The sequence below is a fragment of the Cygnus atratus genome, chromosome Z, assembly GCF_013377495.2.
Source record: "Cygnus atratus isolate AKBS03 ecotype Queensland, Australia chromosome Z, CAtr_DNAZoo_HiC_assembly, whole genome shotgun sequence".
Lineage (NCBI taxonomy): Eukaryota > Metazoa > Chordata > Aves > Anseriformes > Anatidae > Cygnus > Cygnus atratus.
Genome location: NC_066396.1, coordinates 18,400,652 through 18,420,985, shown reverse-complemented (window position 1 = coordinate 18,420,985; position 20,334 = coordinate 18,400,652). Strand labels below are relative to the sequence as shown.

General features: G+C 41.0%; 1 protein-coding gene across 2 annotated transcripts; it reads left to right on the top strand.

Moving 5' to 3' along the window:
* The first annotated feature begins 11,391 nt into the window (after positions 1 to 11,391).
* ESM1 (endothelial cell specific molecule 1) lies at positions 11,392 to 17,886 on the top strand. Of its 2 annotated transcripts, XM_035553711.1 has the most exons (3): positions 11,392 to 11,692; positions 15,448 to 15,603; positions 17,786 to 17,886. In XM_035553711.1, exons 1-3 carry the CDS (start codon positions 11,392 to 11,394, stop codon positions 17,884 to 17,886), a joined length of 558 nt encoding a protein of 185 aa, XP_035409604.1. The 2 variants fall into 2 exon arrangements, with proteins under 2 accessions (XP_035409604.1, XP_035409605.1); XM_035553712.1 differs by lacking the exon at positions 15,448 to 15,603.
* Positions 17,887 to 20,334: the final 2,448 nt, after the last annotated feature.

The following is a 20,334-nucleotide window of genomic DNA, read 5'->3' as shown; positions in this document are numbered from 1 at the left end:
GCTGTCAACCCACCCAAGAAAAACCAAGGTGATAAACGTCTTCCTTGTGACAGTGGCTCAGATCCCGGTGGCTTGCAAGAGTGATTGCCCACCAGCTCCTCCGGGTTATGTGCAGCGTGGACCAGGTACTGTGGTAGGAGTTTTGCAGCAGAGAAGCAAAATGTCCTGCAGTTCTGCATTTTATTAACTACCGTGAAAGCACATGGTAGAAAGCTGACTGGTTCTGCAACACAGGGTAGGCAAAGGTCTAGGGATGGCTGAGAGTTTTTGGCTAAACTGCTTGGCCACTAGTATCACTCGCTGCTGAAACCTCTGCTGGGTGGTTCACAGAACTGAGCTGAAAACAGGAAAGCCACAGAAAGTAGCTCCAGGTACATTACATTTGAACAATAGCAAATACCCATGAAGCCTGAAAAAGTTAAGCTTATGGTCTTATTCAGCTGAGAGGAGCTCATACTCAGCAGCTTGTGGTGGAGTTCACTGCAGATTTCAGTTGCTTCCAGCACAGCATTTGCAATTCCACTTTCCCTCAACAGGAGGAATCTAGTCTTGTTTCTTTCAACCTGTCCTAACTCAACACTAATCTCTAGGTTTTTGTGAGGTGTCCCCTTTCACATTTCTTGCCAGTTGACACTGGCTTCTCGTACCAGACGAGGTCTCCCATACTATCTGTTTTTATCTTTACTGGAAAGCTCACAGTGGATTAAAGGAGTCCTGTCCCAGAAATCCTTCTGCCCTAGGCCAGGACCAGGTTCCCATCTACACTTGTACTTTGCAGCTTGGTCTATGCTGAGTTAACTTTTTCGGAGTACACACAGACTCTTCTGAGTTCACTTTTGTTTTTACATTTGCAACTGTTTCTGTTTTTACTGAGGTCTTCAGGTTAAGCAGCATTTCTTAAGGAGTATGTGCTAAGGAATCCAAGCTGTTGTTCATCACCTGTCACGTAATCATGGCTGGGCATGGACAGCAGCCCCTAAGGTTGACCAGACCATGCACGACATGACATATGGCACTGATATATGATGTATGGTGCTGCCAGAGAGCAAACAGTGCTGTTATATGGTTAACAGCTCTCTATCCAATAGAGGGGGCTGACAACTCGTGTTCACACATCTCACAGGGATGTGCATACTAGTTAGCTTTAGTCCTTAGCTCCTTCTGCCACCTTGCCTTTGTACTGGGCAGTACTGACTGATGTTTTGTACTTGTTTTGGCTGTGCGTCTAATGCATTTTATGTCTAATGTGGGAATAATTTTTTTTTTTTTAAACAAACTTCTAGTTCTCAGTACAGAGGGTGGCATTATCTATTGTCAACAAATGTTGCTTCCTGAAAACATGATGTGTTTGTAGCATGGATAGCCTCCACAGCTTCTAGTCTAAGTCTTTGTTTTATCTTCTGGCTACAGAACCACCTGCCCGTCTAGCAAGCTATAAAAGTAACTTTCATCTTGGGCACCTTAATCTGGCATCAGGAAGAAACATTTAGAGAACAGAATTAAAACAAACAAAGCCATCAGATTTTCAAGATAATTTTCTTGGATATTTACCAAAGAGAATTAAAGATAAACTCAGAGAACACTCGAAGTCTGAATAGGTCGGTTTACCATAGGCTGACAAATTACAGCAAGTGATATTAATATGCTTGTTATATCTTTTAATCATGATCTACCAGTTTCCAAAATTTATCCTCATCTCATTAAAGATTTGGCACCGGTTTCAGATACCTCCATTCCAATATGTTTATAACCCCATAATCTTCTGAAGAAATTCTTTTTGTATTTACTAATGATATCTAATAACCAATATGTAGCAAAATGCATGTAGGTTAAATTTAGTTGTAATTCAATTCAACATGGCACAGCTTGTTTCAAAGCCTTTGAAATTAGCTGTGAAATGTGCAATTAAATTCAACCACCGATTTAAAAAAATGTGATTGGTCCTAAAAGCTGCAGCAAGACCCACATCCTTGTCATGACAAAGAGCAACTCCATGAGAAAGATAAGCAGTAAAACCTTTATTTTAATCAAAATTAGAACAGGAACTAACAGATCTTAGCAACTTCCAAATGCACATATTACTTTCAATGAATAAGTAGTTGATTTTCACAAATCTCATTCTTATGCACATTTGCTTGTAAAAAATAAGAAACCTTCCCTATGAACACACTCTCACAAAGCCTTTATTTAGATAAAATATCAAGCCTCTTCACAGCCACATTAAAAAAAAAAAAGACAAGCAATAATCAAAACTAACATGATCAGAAAAAAAAAAGTTAATTTAATCACTCGTCAATTGCTGTAACCAAGGATTACTAGTCATGAGTAGCATGAGTAGTTAATTAACGATTTCCATTTAAATGAATAAATGGCACGTGGTTGCTCAGGTTATCTTGAAATCATGTAGGGGACATTACCTATCAGAATCTGATGTCAAGGTTTCTTGGAACATCCATATCTCAAACTGCCATTACCAAAGCCACATAAATCATCTTTTCAGCCCCCTTGGTATCAGAAAAAAGCAGATGCTTGAAAAGAAGGAGGACTATCTTGTATGCAAAACCCCTGATGTTTTCAAATGGCAGTGAACCATGCTGACTGTGACGTGGCTTTCACCCCGGGGCATGTGCAACCCGTTCCAAAAAACATAGTCCTGTCCTAGCACTGGTCTTAGCAGAGTTGAAGTAACAAATGTTCACACAGAGTGAACAATTATTCACTTGCCTAGCCAAACACTGCTGGTGACTGTAGGTGGGTTTCAATGGGCACAGGCACTCGTTCATGAGTCCTGGTTCATGCACTTACCGTAGGTAACAGACAATGACAACAAAGTCCTTTCCCTCTAGTTGTAGAGAACAGACTCATTTTCTTACTAGTGTTGCTTTATGAAATGAAAAGCCTTTTGCATTTTAGAAAACAGAATAAACCACTAAAGCTAGAACTGAAGATACTGTTGCCAAGCTCTGGCCAAGCTGCCCTCATGGGATCCTTATCAGGGAGTATCTCATGGGCCACAGCTTTGGGGCTGCTTCCTCCTGTCAATAACCATCAGTAGCTGGCCTTCTCCTGGTCCCCTCTGCAGCGACTTGACAGGCAGGATGAGATAACCCAACAGCCAGACAATGTCTGTAGTCTGTCACATTGTAGATCAACCACTGGCACAGTGAAAAGGATCCATGGGGGGCAACTAGAATACAGCATTTGGGGCTGAATGGTGTCTGTATTATTCTAAATAAATAATCTAAGAAAGTATTTCTGATTGCAAAATGTTTCAGAAATTCTGCAGGCTTAAGTGTTATATCAGCAACAGGAAGCATCTAAAGTAACCTGTGGTCAGTCTGTGATAATTCAGAAGATAAAGTGAAAGAGGAGTATACCACTGTAGAGAAATCACGTATTCAACCTGGCAGATTCATAATTTGCGAAAATAGCTGCAGCTTTGAATAATTTAGTCTTTTTAAAAATTAATTTTATTTATCTGTCTATTTATTTATTTATTTCCCCAAGCATTTGTCTTAAAGGATTAAGCTTCTGGGCTTTTGATTATATGACTGAAAATTAATATCCAGTTTCTGATTAAATAATTTAAGTTGATCTATGAATAAAGTAAAGCAATAAACTCACCATATTTTATTTCATTCTCTCATATATGTTGCAGGGATATAAATGCATATAAGTTACCAAATTTCTAAGAAGTCCCACTCAAAGTTGCTTTGATTCATTTGACTGTATTTTACCTGCTGTTGGATATTAGTTAAAATAGGCCAGTGCTTAAGTCTTTTGTATATTCTTTTAGTGAGGAAAGCAACTCAATTAATTTCAAGGGGATTTGCAACTTTGAATTGAAAATTTTCTTTATATAAATAAAAGTAAATAAACAAAAAAATAATCTTAAAGTCAATCCAGATTTTATGCATTAGTTTAGTAGATTTAAATTAGTCACACATTTAGAATAGTAGTTCTCTCTGAGCTGAAGCAGAAGGCAGGTTTGTCTGAAAAAAACACAAGGTTGTGTTCTGCACTTGTAACACTGCTTAGTGATAAGACTTTTTCTTTTAGCAGTATATTAGGAAGGTAGAAAATAATGAGATCTGAGCTAAAATAGACTTGGAAGCGATGAGGCATTTTTAGGTTTATGGCTTATAATTCTAAGCTTTCTGGCAGTTTTGTTGTTTAATGAAACAAACTTATCACAGGCAATGTGCAGCTGTTACCCCTCGTTGCTTTCTAATTAGAGCTTGTTTGCAAACATTCTTTTCCTTTGAGTGGAAAACACACACAAAAAAGCTTTGAACTGGCTTTCATTTCTCCGCAGCAGAGGAGATCATAACATGCTGAAAGCGTTGTGTGAAATCATGGCCCCAGTGAAATGGGTGGCAGAACATTTATGTCATGGGCATCTGTGTTCACCCGCAATATGTGCACTGCAATAAAAAAAGGGAAATGTATTCAAATATTTGGAAATACAGCTGCATGATTGATGAGGCAAAGGACAAAGGATGTAGGAAGCATGTGCATACATGAAAATCCTGCTAACTCCTTGGGGAAACAAATGGACCCGTTGACCTGCTTGGTGCTAGATCCCACCAAGAGCATTGTTCTGCAAGACCTTGACTGGGGTACTTTTTCATGGAAGCCAAGATATTCATTCAAATTTTGTCCAAATCTATTCGCTGAAGTAGATATCAATTACATGTAACATGGAGATGCCTGAAGACCAATTGTCAAAGTTTTCCTGCTTGAAGAAGGCTCTGCATCAGGCAGCCCATAGTCTCAGAAGCTTCAGGATGGCTAGCCAAGATGTATCCAAGTGTGAGGACTGTGAGCAAGAGAAAACAATATAGATGGGCTGAAAGGGTATATTCTTATTCCACTCATATTTTAGGGGATATTTTTTGTGTGGCATAAGTAGACCTGTGAAGAATAAAGCTGTATGTAAAACATAGAGAGAGAGGACATTTAAATAAAGAGAAGGAAATGTCAGCATTGAAGAAAAACAGGAGAGTGAGGACTAAGTGTGAGATGAAAAGATTGTGAAGCAGAGAGAATCAGGGATAACTACAAACACGCATCCTAAGGAAAGGAGGTGCATGTATCACAATGGAAATTTCCCTAATAGCTCACGCCAGTGTCCTTACTGCTTTCTGCCTTTGGCTGCCTCTTCCCTGAAATTTTATTACCTAGGAGATGCTGATTTCCTCTTATGGCCTTCCTGGGGTCATCTAATTATTCTGGGAAGTGCTTATGCTTCAAAGATGGGTACTTATGAAAAGGAAGAGAGATTTCTTCCTAATGAAAAATAACGGTTGATAAACATTTCATCATATTGCTTATCTAAATGAATTAGTTCATTTATTTTTCTTTTTTTCTCTGCCAGTGGAAAGGTCCCAGTGATATTGCAAATACTACATGGAAATACTAACTCATGAGGACACCCCTCCAAAACTCAACAAGTAATAACATCTCACATATGACCACAGACTTTCTTTTTAGCATCCCAAGGAGTACAGCAAGAGCTTTTAATAGCTTTGTCATTCATTACAGGAAACAGCTACTTAGTCAATATACATAATCTCAACTATAATAAAAAGCATAACTCAACCATTTTCAGAAATATTAATCTTGTAAGACAATAATACTGCTTAAATGCAACAAAGCTTTCAAAAACATGTTTTAGTACAGAAAAGTAGAAATCACACTAATGTCTAAGGTATGGTTTTATTCCCACCATTGTGTACAGAGACGTTGCTTTTTTTTTTTTTTTTTTTTTTTTTCTTAAAGAACACAGACCAAAATCAGCTTGGGCTACAAGTAAAAGGATATACCCCACTGATCCTAAAAAGTTTGCTACTGAATTTTATAGCTAGGACTTGGAAACCAAGTGCTGCACTGAGATTCTGCACAGGTGCCAAGAAAAAACATTTTTCAGCCAGGAATTCAGATTAGTTGTCAGAGATTGATAAAGTAAGAATACATTTACTGTTCATACCAGGTAGGAAAATGATAAAATTCATTATATTTGCCATTTTTATTGACCATTGTGTGATCATTTATATCACGACAAAACTAATTAAAATGCTTTTTCAAGTCTCATATGTTTTATTCTCACGTTACAGTGAATTCCTGCATGGCAATAAAGCAATCAGTATATTCCTACATGAGCTACTTCTATCAAATAGCAAGAGGCAAAACCTCTCTCACATTATCTCAGGTTTAAAAGTGTGTACAGTACAGGCAGAATATATGCACCTGAGCACCTAAGTAAAACATGCAAAGAATCATTATTCACATACTCTTTTATTTTATCGGTTAGGAAATAGAATGTTTGAAATTCATGCCCAGGACTTCTTTTTTTCTTATTTTTTTTCCCCAGGTGCTTGAAAATCAGTTCCTGTGAATAATAGCAGAAATGTTTTTCTATGTGGAAAAGCCATGGTCTCCTAGGTGGACATGTAGCTGTTTCTCACAAGAGAAAGCTGCTGACAAAACTTTTGATGAGGTGGTGGGGCAGTGAAGCTAAGGCTTCAGTTTGGGCTGTGAAGGATCAAATTTAGTATTATATTCAGTGAAGCAGATTTTCTGAAGTAGAGAGGGGGTATGTGACTTTCTCATACTTTCAAGAAACTCTAACTAATGTAGATCTTAGCGACTGTCAGTAATGAGAAGCCTTTCTTCCCCCGGAAATGTAGATGATTTTAAAGTAGCAAATAAAGACTTCACCATAGAAGAATCACAACACATTTCTCATTAACTTTTTCCATTTCAACTACATATTTATGGTGTGTGACAAACCTAGACGCGCCTGCCTCGGAGAACGCTGACCACCGTTACCGTGTAGTAGAACTTTTTCACCTCTCTGATTTTTTTTTTTTTTTTTTTGCCTCTTAAACGTGTTCTCGAAGCACAGTGGAATTATTTGACTTGATTCATGAATTAATTGAGAGAAAGACAAAAAGTTATGTGCAGCTGTGTTGCTTCCACATGCTGTTTGGCTTCCAGCTCTCAGACTGGGCTTGCTTTTAATATGCTTTGAATGTGCTGTGGCTGTAGCTCCTGAGGATCTCTGCAGATAACCCTACCATATCCAGTCATTTCTGTAGTAGCTACTGAAGTCTGCATATAGGTGTCCAGTCTGCCCAGTTCTCTGCATAGCACCTGGTCTGCCTGGAGAAAGGATGTAAATACTTCTTGCCAGCAGCAAGTAGGAAATGTCCCAAAACATCTATTTTTACCAGAGTGAAGCTGAGTTGCCATGCTACAGTCGAAACAAAGAGTAATTAGCAACTCATTGAAAAGATACAAGAAAAGAAATCATACAAAGGGGAGTCCTTGCTGCTATCTCACTTTCCTGATTCTTATCTTTTACTTCCTATTTCTGGCTTTTTATTTTGGACTTTGCAGCTCAGCTTCCTTTCGGTGTTTCCCTTTGAATCTTTGCTTGAGGTATAGTATTGTGCTTATGGCTTTTTGTAAAGGAAGCCTGGGAAAATGTTGGATCATTCAGGAATGCAAGGTATCATATTTTTAGTTTAGGGACTGCCTTTTGGAAACCAGCAACAAGGGTCACATGTTAAACCTTTTCCAATGTTCAAGGAGGTATTAATGCTTCCCACTTATCCCAGCTTTACATGTTCGAAAGGCTGGATGACTGCAGCGATCAAAATGCTTAAGTTAGAAGTGATGGATACTCTATCTAAAGAGTAAGATGAACTAAGCCTGGCAGTATTGGCCTAATGGATTGACTTCTGTGTATCAGCCACAGCTTAATCATGTATCACAAGGTGTGTCATTTCATGATGATCTTTAACAAGTAGGTCAGACTTTTCATAAGGTATAAATACAGCCTTGAGACCCCCACACAAGTTGCTTTTGCTTAAGAAATGGATAATTTGCAAAAAAAAGTAGAAAAATTGTGCTCTGAAGTACTCAGCTGGAACCACAGTTCACAGCTCACTGATGCTGAAGCAGTGGTCGCTCAGTTCCCTGTCAGACCTACGGGTTGAAACCCTTCCTGCTTCCAGCAGGAATGACAAACCTTATATATGGTGATGTAATTATGATGTAAACTGGCACCAAGACAATTTGTACTGTAAATTTGAAAAATTTCTAGCACTGATCTGATCTGATCCAGAAAGTCTTCCACATTTAAAGTATATTTATACCACAAGTTAAATAATGGTGCCAATTTTTCTGCTGTTGATAGTTGGGGAAGCTTCATTAATTCCCATCGCAGCAATTTTCAAGGGAGAACTTAGTTCAGGGCTTTACAGGATCAAGCTGCTCATTGGAAAGAAAAGCTTAATGGATTCAACAGGTAAAACAACAAAGAAACTAAAACCAGACGGAGTGAGCACGAGATTTATTTCACAACTCACTCAGTGGACAGTGTGGAAGATCATTATTTTCTCTATGAAACTCATGTATTAGCCAGACCTCTATCTATTCATATTGTTTTCTTCCATTACATGTATTTTTTGATCCATTGTAATAATTTACTTTGGCTTCTAGCTCCAAGCACAGAATGCAGTTTCCATTTTATTCCAAATAATATTGGCTTGTTGCTAGGGGAGTGTGCTGATTTCTTTTACGATTTCTTTTCCTCACCACATCTGTGTGTAATTTTTTTATTTATCATCTCCCTAGGACATTTTCCCTGTGAGAAACCCAAATGTGAAATGCTGCCCTTTCAGATCTTGTTTGGTGTTCATACAGGGAGCATTTCCTAAATATACTTACATAAAAGAATTTTACCAGCTGATGTCTATTACCAGGCATAAATGCCAAAGTGCGTGTGTGGGTGCGTCTTCACACTCTTCTATTATCTGTTAGTGAACAAGCAGATCTGAATTTAAGGGCAGGTGTGAATTAACTTAAGGGAGTGACTTAAGGGAGAGTGTTCCTGCTCCTCATTGCTCCAGACCTGTGAGGTCTTGTGCACTGAGTATGCAGCCTGCTGTTTTGTGCTAATTTACCCTTGCAAGTAGTTTGAGCCATGAGGCTTGATACGGTGACTGCCCTGCTTTGGCTGTGTTGTGACTGTGACAGGGTCAGGGGTAGTACATCCATTTCTGATTTATCTTCCCACTATAATCTTACAATTTTGTTTCTCCACAGTTTTAGCTGCGGTCTTCACTTCCATGCTTACAGTATTTCCCTCCCTTCCCAGAGGACAGCTGAATGCGATTGTGAAGATAAGGTTGTCTGCTACTACTCTTCATGGCTACCGATAGAACTTGGTCAGTTTATATGAGACTTCATCCCTGATGTTTTAATTTTGCACTTTAAACTCACTGTTTGCAGTCTTGGATTACGTGTGAAAACAGGCACGTAAACTTCTTCCATCTGCCAACTGTGATTAGAAGCACTGTATTTTATCTGATTATATACAGTTTAAGACGGATACAGTACCTGCAAATCTTTACCCAAGTGTAGACCCCTTTGACATGTTAAACTTACCGCTTCCTCTCCTCTCCTCTCCTCTCCTCTCCTCTCCTCTCCTCTCCTCTCCTCTCCTCTCCTCTCCTCTCCTCTCCTCTCCTCTCCTCTCCTCTCCTCTCCTCTCCTCTCCTCTCCTCTCCTCTCCTCTCCTCTCCTCTCCTCTCCTCTCCTCTCTCCTCTCCTCTCCTTTCTTGTTTCTTGCCTTGCCTTTCCTTGCCTTCCCCTTCCCCTTCCCCTTCCCCTTCCCCTTCCCCTTCCCCTTCCCCTTCCCCTTCCCCTTCCCCTTCCCCTTCCCCTTCCCCTTCCCCTTCCCCTTCCCCTTCCCCTTCCCCTTCCCCTTCCCCTTCCCCTTCCCCTTCCCCTTCCCCTTCCCCTTCCCCTTCCCCTTCCCCTATCCTATCCTATCCATCCAGGCTCTTATGGCCACATATACCACATATACCAAAAACATTTCCTAAAATGCAACAAACAGTATGTTGGTTTTCTTTGCCTCCTTGCAAGACAGAAGAGTCAAGCATTTTGTTTTGGACCTATCAATAAACATTTGCATTCATGAAGAAAAGGCTTTCCTGATCCCCTGTATTTCCAGCATATTTCCAGTCTTTCCTTCAATTTGGCAGCCTGCTGGCAGCATCCTCAGCCCACGCGAGATGCAGGATTCCCAAATGGCAAGCCAGCCACATACAAGTTTACATTGACTCTCTTCCCACTAACTTTGGTGGCAGCAATTTTTGCTGTTCAGAGATTTCTTTACGTTTAGGTTTGTTCCTTTTCTCCTTTCCTGCAGATCTTTCTCTAGAGCAGAAATTTCCATCTCTCTGGTGGCTCATCTGTTGTGCTGAACTCCTAGCTTGTTTGCTGTTTCTTGTCAAGTCTCTGGCAGCGCGAATGAAGTCTAAGAGGGGGTGGGGGGAAATTGAGGCTTATTTTCAGTTTATTTACATTAGTTTCATTGAGGAGCAACACCAGGGCATCCCACAGAGCTTGGTCAGGGTAGAGGTGGTGTAAAGGAGAGGAGAATCAGTCCCTCCGGATCCACATTTGGGCTGTGCAGCCGGTGTTGGTGACAGATGGGGATTTCCCCCTTTGGCTGTGAGGTCAGGGGCATCTCATTGATCATTTTCCTCAACTTCCTGCGGAAGATCCCACAAAATCCTGGTTTCTGTCTGACCTGTTTCTAGCAATAACCTCTGAGTGAAATGTTTAATTCATCCCCACCTAAATACTTATTAAAAAGTACCATTTCAGAGCAGGCAGGAAAAGCACTGCTGAAATATCTGAACTCGGACATTAAATGTCATGATCTCACTTTGCGCTTTGCAGCAACTGCCCACCTCCCCTCGGAGGGGAAAGCGAAGGTTTGCTCTTTTCAAAATTATCCTTTCAGCTGGGAGGCGAGTTGGTGTGATTTTCCTCTGGCCACAGGAGCTGTGTGTGCAGGGCAGAGCTGTGTGTGCAGGGCAGAGCGGTGCTGTCAGCAGCACCCGCCTCAGAGCCATCCCTATCCTGAAGGAAGGTATGCAACCTACTTGTCTCTTTTTTTTTTTTTTTTGGTTGTGTGTGGGTTTTTTTCTTTCCTTTTGGCAGACGTCCTTGAGCATTTGAGACGGATGTGAGAGAGTTTTCAGTCCTCATGCAAAACAACCAACTAAACATAACAGATTACATCAGCTCAGGCTTTTCAATTCCTGGATGGCAGCAGAGTGCTAATCCAACCTTCATCCTGGATTTCATAAACTGAAACAGGGGAGGCTGGCAGGAGCAGCGCTGCCGGATTGAGGAAGCTGACGACGGTGCAGCATGTGGGCAACACGCTGTATAAAGCTCATAAACTTGTAGGCTGATGTGTGCAGCTACCGCTTTGGATTCTGTACTGCTGCTTCCCTCAGCACCAGGCACCGGGCTGAACATTAAAACCTGCTCTTTGGGACCGAGCATTGACCCCTGCAAGACATGAAGGTCTTCCTGCTGCTCACACTCCTGCTGACACCCATGCACGCTGGAACCGCTTGGAGTGCGAAATACGCAGTAGATTGCCCCGAGCCCTGTGAGAGCAATGCGTGCAAAAGCACCTTGCGCTGTAAGCGGACGGTGCTGGATGACTGCGGCTGCTGCAGGGTGTGCGCGGCTGCACTGGGGGAGACTTGCTACCGCACCGTCTCCGGTATGGATGGTGTCAAGTGTGGCCCTGGGCTGAAGTGCCAGTTTTACACTGAGGAGGATGACTTTGGTGATGAATTTGGTATCTGCAAAGGTAATGACCTTCACTTTGCATGCACCCGCTGTGGCAGTTTGGCAGCAGCCTACCCTTAGGACTTGCCTCCTGCTTGGAAGGTCTGAAGCGGGCCCTTAGCCAAGAAGAAAGTGAAAAATACCTGCTGGTATTGACAGGTGTTACGTGTAGGAAGGAACAGCCCTGTTGATGGGAGAGTGTTGTTTAGAGCTGGGGACACCCGTGAGGAAATCTGGATGGGGTGTGCACAGAGATAAGGTTTGTGACGGGGACTTTGGAGACCCAGGTGCTAGTCCTGACCCTTCTGCTGAGCGGCTGGGTGCCTTTGCGTAACTTGCAAAGACCTTAATCTTGCACGTCCAACCTTGCCACGGGAGGTTGTTGTGTCTAATTCACTCCTGCCTTTGAGGTACCCAGCTGCTCCGGGGATGTGGTCAGGGGAGACAGAGACCCTCCTGCGTGACGGGCAGGGATAAAGAGCAGGAGCTGGAGGGGAGAGGAGCAGGCAGCCACTGCTCCCAGCTGACGCCAGGTAGGCTGCATGCTGATGTTTTTCATCATGATGGCATTTTTCAGTTAAGAGCTCTTCTTGTTCTGTGCAAAAAGGAGAATCTTCTAAAGGAGAGGGGGTATCAAGCTGCTGAGAGGTAGGAGGAAAGCTTTTAAAGTAAGTAATTAAAAATAATGCTTTGCAAAGCATGGAAGCAGTGAGTTTTCCTGTGTTCGTGTACCACTTCAGTAAGCAGATACAGATATGCCTCTGAATAACTTCCTTAAACACAGGGATGTTTTGGCAGTTAAATGTTAGGAGTATTAATAGTCTCAGTTAAAGGCACGACTTAGGACTAGATGCTGCAAAAATCTTTCAGGATGACTTGCATAGAGCGCACATTTATTTACTTTGGTATGTAAAAATGTATTAACGTGCATGTTTGAGGGTGAAATTGAAAACACTCCTCTTGTCTCTAAAGGTTAGAATTTATGCATAAAGATCGTAACTTTGGTGCACCCATCAAAATAGTATTTTCCAGAGATAGCTGACTGATCTTCAGTTTATTAAAAATGCTGCAGTGCAAGGTACCATCTCTAGTTCTTTTAACAGTTTTTTGAACTATTCTGTACTTTTCAATATCCTCATATAAATGTATTTTCAATAGAAAGCTTAAAAAAGCAACATTGAGGGACGTGAGATCTGAATCTCTGTAGCTGAGTCTTGGAAGCTCTGTAGAAAATGTAAAATCCTTTCTCCCAATGAGTCAATGAAAAAACTCTCATTGATTTCAATAAAGCCATAGCTAAACTTTGAGTTTTAAGCTGGTATTTAAGGCTTGTATTCCCCATATACAGATTTGCACTAGATATTATAGATATATAATACTAGATATATATCTCATTTCTAATTCTTCTTTTTCATCTCAGCTCTGAGATAGTACGATCTCTTTCTGTACCTATGTAAACTTCATCACACCAAGTATTATTATTTTAGGTATGCATTTATAACCATGATAGTAGATCACTCACTCATTTTAATAACTTCCATGCTTGTAATAATTTATGTAGCCAGGGTGATTGGATTCTCTTTAATGGTATGTGACTGATTTACTTTGAACTTGTAGACAAATAACCTGAGTTCTCTTTTCTTCAATTTCTTAATTCTAGAATGGGTAGAATATGCACCGTGTGTGTCAGAGCAGTTTTCTGAGTATTAATTAACATTTCAGTGGTTCTTATCTAAAAATTGTTATAAGAGTGTATCGTACTCTTATCAGTAGCAGTGTTATTATTGTCCAAAACAGACTAAGCAAGAAAGGTGCTCTGCACTTCTATTTGTAAATAGGCTCTTAATTAGGGATATTTCTGTCACAGTGAGAATCTGCTCTTGTTTCTCTTAAATCACTGTAGGCTACTTGCTAATTTATGTAGGAGCAGGCTCCTGCTGAACATAACCTTTGAATGGCAGAATTGATTCAGATCTCTCAGTCTCATCAGACCTGACGAGCATCATCGATGCTAGGATTCCTACACATGGAGCCAAGCACTGTGGACTCAGTCTTGTTTCCACTCTGTTGTGCCCAGCTTTGCAACCCGCATAGCTGAGCTGGGTGGCTGAGCAGACACAACACACAGATTAATGCCCCATAGGGTGTGTGGTCTCAGCCCTCGCGGCTTGTCCTTCAGGGAGGACACTGCACAACCAGACTGTTTTGTTTTGTCAGGATCTGGGTTTTGTTTTATGCGGACAAACTGTAGATCAAAGAGCATCCTTGCCTGGGAAGGGGAGGGTGGCAAAGCTCAGTGAGGTCCTCTGGGCTGGAGGGATTCACTGCACAGTGCCCGGGAGGGAGCTGGTTGTTTTTAAGGTGCTTTTCCTTTACAAATGCATACCCATTGGGCATGCAGAGAACTGTCAAATGTTGGCTTCATTTTGGGGCTTTAGCCTGATTTTCCAGATAGTCTAGGTTGTATAGCAAAACTAAATATTTGCATTGGTTCAAGAGGAGACCGGACAGAGAAGGATAACCTTGTTGTGGGATGTTAAATGCACAGAAACCATGTCTGGCTTGGGAATTCCCAGAGCTTGAAATGGGGGAGGAAAGGAGGACGTGACAGGGAGGTATCATATGTGCTATGATCATTGTCTTTCTGAAGTATTTTGTGGCAGCATGGGCTAGATGGATCCTTGGTCCAACACAGAATTCATCTGCTTTTACGACTTGAAAGGGAAACTCTCTGGGACTTGTCATTTAGGGTGACCATGCACCCTGGGTTGGGAAGGATAGTTTGAGCATACAGATCCTTCTCCTTGTACACCCCATACATCACTTGGGATGATCTGTTCTTGGGGGGTTTGGAAAGGGAATATTGGAGCTGGATTTTCCTTGTCTCCATCATTTAAGCTTGGGTCCTGGAAATGTACAAACAGTAAATGAGATGAAAACAGAAAAAGAGAGAATGACAAGGGCTGTGATCTCAAACCTAAACACTCTGGAGAGTTACACAATCTAGCAAGGGCAAAGCATCCCCTATCAAGCAATCTGTATCTGTCATGGGATGGGGCAAACCTTCTGCACCCGATTTAATCTTTGCCAAGTAACTTTATTTTCCGACCTGACATTCTGCCTTCTGGTGCTTCTCTGCCAGCTTGGTCAGGGATGGGAGATCAGAAACGGGGCAGTATATGGCCAGATGCAGTATATCAGCAGGCAGACCTTTTAGTGCCGTGATCCTTTTCGAGCACATTCACTCTCTGGGCTGGAGATGTGTGAGAGCTCACTGCTGTTGGCCAGCGGAAGGCAGACCTTTGCTGTTTGAGAAGTCTTTCCATACGGGTGTGCACATCTCTGGGAGCGTTCCTCATCTCACCAGGGTGTGGGGACAGGAGGATGCACTGCCACCCTGGAGAGCTCCTCGAGGTCACGCTGGCGGCCATCTCCCAGCCGGTGCCGTGTTCCTGCTGCAGGCAGCCTCGGCGCTGGCAGCTCCGAGTCCTGCGGGTCCCCCAGGTCAGGTAATGTCGTGCCCAAGCAGCGGGCTCAGAAACTTTCGGAAGTGTTCTTTTCCTCTAAATGCAATGCTAATCCTTTAACGACATCCTCTGTGATTGCATGTTCGCATATGCATATTGCTTTATATTTGCAATTTAATACTACAGGAGTTTCAGGCCAGCTATTATATGCAGGACAGCTATTCAGAGTGCTGACTTGGTTCACTGATGACTGCAGTGCTATACAGCCTTACGACCTTTTTTTTTTTTTTTTTTTTAATTTTATTTTCAGAGTGTCCCTATGGTACCTATGGCATGGAGTGCAGGAAAACCTGCAATTGCCCGTCTGGCATCTGTGACAGAGTAACTGGGAAGTGCTTGAAGTTCCCGTTTTTTCAACTGTCTGCTTCAAAGCCTCCAAATCGACGAAAAATAATTTCACACACAGGTAAGACTTGGTGGGGCAGGTGATTTTAGCATAAATTGCCTTGTACGTGATCTACTAGCCCACTGTGCACGCTGTGCATGAGTGGTGTGTGCTTTTGTGGAGCTGTGCAAACAGCTAACAACACAAGCTACGTAGTTTTTTTTTTTCTTTCTTTTTCTTTTTTTTTTTTTTTTTTTTCATTTTCCCTTGTTGGCAGCTCTCTTAACATAAGGCAAGGATTTATGTGAGCTGTAAAACATGGGAAAAGCATTTTGAACTCCTAACATGGGCAAAATACTTTGCAGCTGTTGAATGCACTAGCAGCGTGATGCCACCTGTGCAATGGGAGGATACACTAGGACTTGCATTAGCCAGTTCAGATGAAATCCAAATACGATTTCACTAGATTACATTACCACTGTCAGCTATATACAGTAAAAATAATATCCTTTTCTCACGAAGACAGAGTTTTCTACATTTTCAGATGTCAATGAGCTGTTTTATGAAACGCCTTAGTTTAATTATTCCAATATCTTTGGAATAAATTATTATGTTTAAGACCATTTGTGAAGCCTGTAACAGATTTTTCAAGTGTTTTTTTGTTTGTTGTTTGTTTTTAAAAAAAGATGTGAAAAGCTGGAATATTTTCAGGCAGGAGGAAGTGATCACTGATTTTCTTGATAGCTGGGATTAATTTTTCTTCCTCTTTTGACTCTTTTTCTTGATGATACTGAGGTATATCTAACCAAACTATATTTACCCTAAATTTAAACACAAATCAAAATGAATAGAAATACAAGCATTTTAAATATCAGAGACTTAATCCTAGAACTACTGGCTTCTTTAAAATTTCACCCTAAAGTTTTTGAATTTTATTTCTCCTCCTGCTACAGTTTGTTTGTCTTGGTTTGATTTTCTCCTGTTATATTAAAGCATCTAGAGTTTGTTGCCTTGACACTTATCTTTCTCCCGCTCTCTAGTTAGAAAAGCTTAGACGGAAACAAACTGCTTGAGGTTATGCTCCTACTACATTTAAAAGGATTTTTGAAAAACACTTTGCAAGTGTTGCAAAGATGGATCAGTCCTGATCCTTCCTGATTTTCCTCTGTGATTGTGTTCTTTTGCCTTTATTATTAGGTGCTAAGATACCATGAAAATCATTCCTGCCTTGCTTTTTTTCTGTGCCTAGTCTATATTCCAGGTCTTCCCAGGTAGCCTGTTTTCCTCGGTGCTTCCACCCCTTTCCTCTTCCTCGAGTTTTGTCCCAAGCCTTCTGCACGCTCAGTGTTTACCACATTGCCTGATAGCAGCCAGGATGAAATCCTGACCCCATGGAAACAAGTGGAACTTTTTCACCCATGCAAAGATTTCACGCTGAAATCTGTCCCTCAGAAGTTCATCACTGGACCAGGACCTCTGTGTGCAGTAGTTCATGGGATGATCATGCAAGATTTGATTTGACTGCGGTCTTCAGAGTCAACTCTATAATCTAGAACAGATTCTCAGCTAATTAAAACAGCTTCTGTATTTTAACTGTATGAGTTTCTGGCCCATATATTTTATAAAGGCATTATAGCTACATGTACTCCAGTGAATTAAAGGGTGCCAAAGTGTGTTCCTGTGTATTGCAATGTGATCACCTTCTTTGTCAAACAGTAGGGCAGCAGCTGGCGTGCTTTGCCCCAGGCCAGCCAGCCCTGCCAAGCAGCCTCAGCCGCAGCTCAGGAATTAGCGTGAGCCAGGAACCACTTCCAGTAGACAAATGGGATATCTTTTACTTTTTTATTTTTATTTGTTTTGGAGCACAAGAGAGCTTAATGGCATGGATCAAGCTATTGTATGCCAGCTGGCCTCAGCCAGAGAATAGCTGCAGGCAACTTTAATTTACTGCTGTAGCTATCCCTGTGAGGATGTGTGGTTTGGTCCCATGTCACATGTGAGTGCTACAGTGAGAACTGGAAACTGAACTCAGGTCACCTGCTTTATGCTTAAACTATTAGAAAACACATCTGACTAATGCCATAATTTAGCAGAAATTTTGTGACTGGCTAACTAGAGACATTCAGCTTGATTCCTGCAAGAAGAGTTGTCAACTGACCTTTTTCTAGGTTTTCCCCAAGACAGAAACATTGCTGCAGGAAAATATTCTATTTTTCTCATTATCATGAAATTTACTATTTATTTATTTTTATTATATTTTCAGAGAATGACATGGCATCAGGGGATGGCAATTCTGTAAAAGAGGAATTTGTTAAGGAGAAAGCAATTCGATCTCCGGTAATGAAATGGCTAAATCCTCGCTGATATTTACTGACGCTAATAAGACTGTCAAGTGAATGCATTTCTCACAGATTATTGAATATGCAACAACACACTTTAAGAACAAAGTAGATCTATATCATATGAAAATGTAACCTCTGAAGGGCAATTGTGATTCTGTTTTTCATGAGAAAAATGTTTACTTAAAAATAGACTGTACAGTGTATATGATTTTTGATATTTGTTTTGATAAGTATTTGAACAGAGAAACATATTGTGGATTGCTGAATGTATAGTAATATTGAAAAAAAAAACACAACACAATTCATTTAAATAAAGTCAAAGGCTGATTCTTGCAGCCTCAGGCCAGGAAAGCTCTCACTGAATTCAGTGGACAGTTTGAGTGTGTGAAACCACTGCAAAAGAAATGCACATCAACAAATGCCAGGATAGAAAGCAATGCCCCTCCTGAGTCACACTGACAAGAATAATAAATAACAATGTAGGAGTGCAAAGGTGTGAATGAAATAAGCCAATGTTAGTCACCGATCATTTTATGTTTTTTTTTGTTTGTTTTTTTTTAAATTTGGTGACAATCCCTTGGAGATAAATACACCTTCCTTCAGGAAGAAAACACCCAGCATTTAAGTTTATATCTTATGAAAAACTTAGTTGTTTACTGCAGTCATATATTGTATTAAGGTAGATTTCTAAAGTTAAATTCTGTACAGAGAAACAAATGCTCTGTAAATTATACAGATTTGTAGAAGAAGACCTGAAAAAAAAAAAAAAAAAAGCTGTTTAGCATTACTTATATGTATATGTTTCTACAAAGCAGCTATTTTGGTGCCATTAAGGCAATGCTTGCATTCCTTGGGGAAGAGTGGGACCAAGGCCAGACATCAGCAAGTGGGTCTTCGTACTTTCCATCCTCATCACTAGCTCCTGCCCCATAATTTATCTACTTTAGAGTGCTGTAGGAACTGGCAGTCCACCATTCAGCCCAAACTGGATTATGAATTTGCAACATAATAATCCACACTTTGATGGGTTTTCTAATACATTTAGAAACAACCGGATCCTCAGAAAATGGAAATGAATGCAGCTATATCTGAGTGACCCTGGATTGCATGAACTGCCTCCTAAGGCAGAGCACTCTCATTGGAAATGCAGTTTGAATTATTTCCTCTGAAAGCAACGTGAGCTTTGACAGTGACCTCAGAAGGAGCACGCAGTACCACAGGCAAGGTTTGGTGCAGAATCTCAAAACATACCTTAAAACTATGAACAGGAAACTTCAAAGACTTTCAAGAGTCCAAACCCTGATCCAAAGCCAGCTTCAGTGAAAGCAGTGTGCTCTCACTTGGGAGGGAAGCTCTGAGCCGCGCCGTGTCAGAACTAACGGACAATGACAGCAGCGAACATCCAGACATCAGTAGGGCAACACGGGTCCTCTTGCCATGACAGTCCAAGAAACATAAATATAAGTCTTGAACTAGCATATACCACATTTTAACCTGTAGAGAGAGCATAATATTATCTGGGGATATTTACAGGCAAAGATATTGCTTCTCGTCTATTGATATAAAAAGTAATCTTTTCTCAATTTCAGTGAGAGCAGCATCAAAATCATGTTCCTTCAGCAGACTGAAGAGAATTATTTAAAGAATGTAGTAAATATTTGCATACATTATTACTATTTTGCAGGTGTCATGAATGACATTATGAGTTCTTGAATGTAAATCTAATAAGCTGGTTGATTTTTAAAAGTATATGTTATTATTGTTCAATAAAAAAAAATGACTGAAAGCATCACTGTTGTGTCTATCCATTAGTGACAGGGTAAGATCGGTGATGGCAGAGCCACTACGCATGCAGGCTCAGCACAGTTTTGCTCCCGAATCCATAGAAGTGACTTTACATTGCCTGCATCTACTTGGGTGAATTTGCTGGGGACCATTCTTTGCTGAAGCTGAGTGGCAGGGAACGGCTTGTGTCCAGAATGGCTTGTGTCACTTTCAACCACCTCCATCTCCAACACAAGGCATCTGGGCCAGGTTGCCCACTGGGGATGGTCCCTCCCTGGCCAAGCACACGGAAGGTCTGGGAGCCCTCTTGCTGGTCAGGCCACTGCCATGCCAGGGACCAGCAGCTGTGATTCCCTGGCACTGTTTGATTTACCATATGGGTGTAACCTATAGATTCACACGTGGCAAATAAAGGATGAAAGGAGAAAGAGGGGGACATCTGCAAACTGGTTTGGGATGCTTTCTTTTCTTTTCCATGCAATTTATAAAACGCTTTTGTATTTCCTCAGCTGCTCTTGTGAGAGATTGCTCCACACACAATAGCTTCCAACATGAAATTATAATGGAAAAAAATTGTACCCATTGTCATTTGAAACTTCTACCTGTTGGTACTAGTGGCAGTGAAATTAACGTCGTAGAAGAAATGATGCAAATGATGAAATGATGATCATGGGACCAAGGGCTC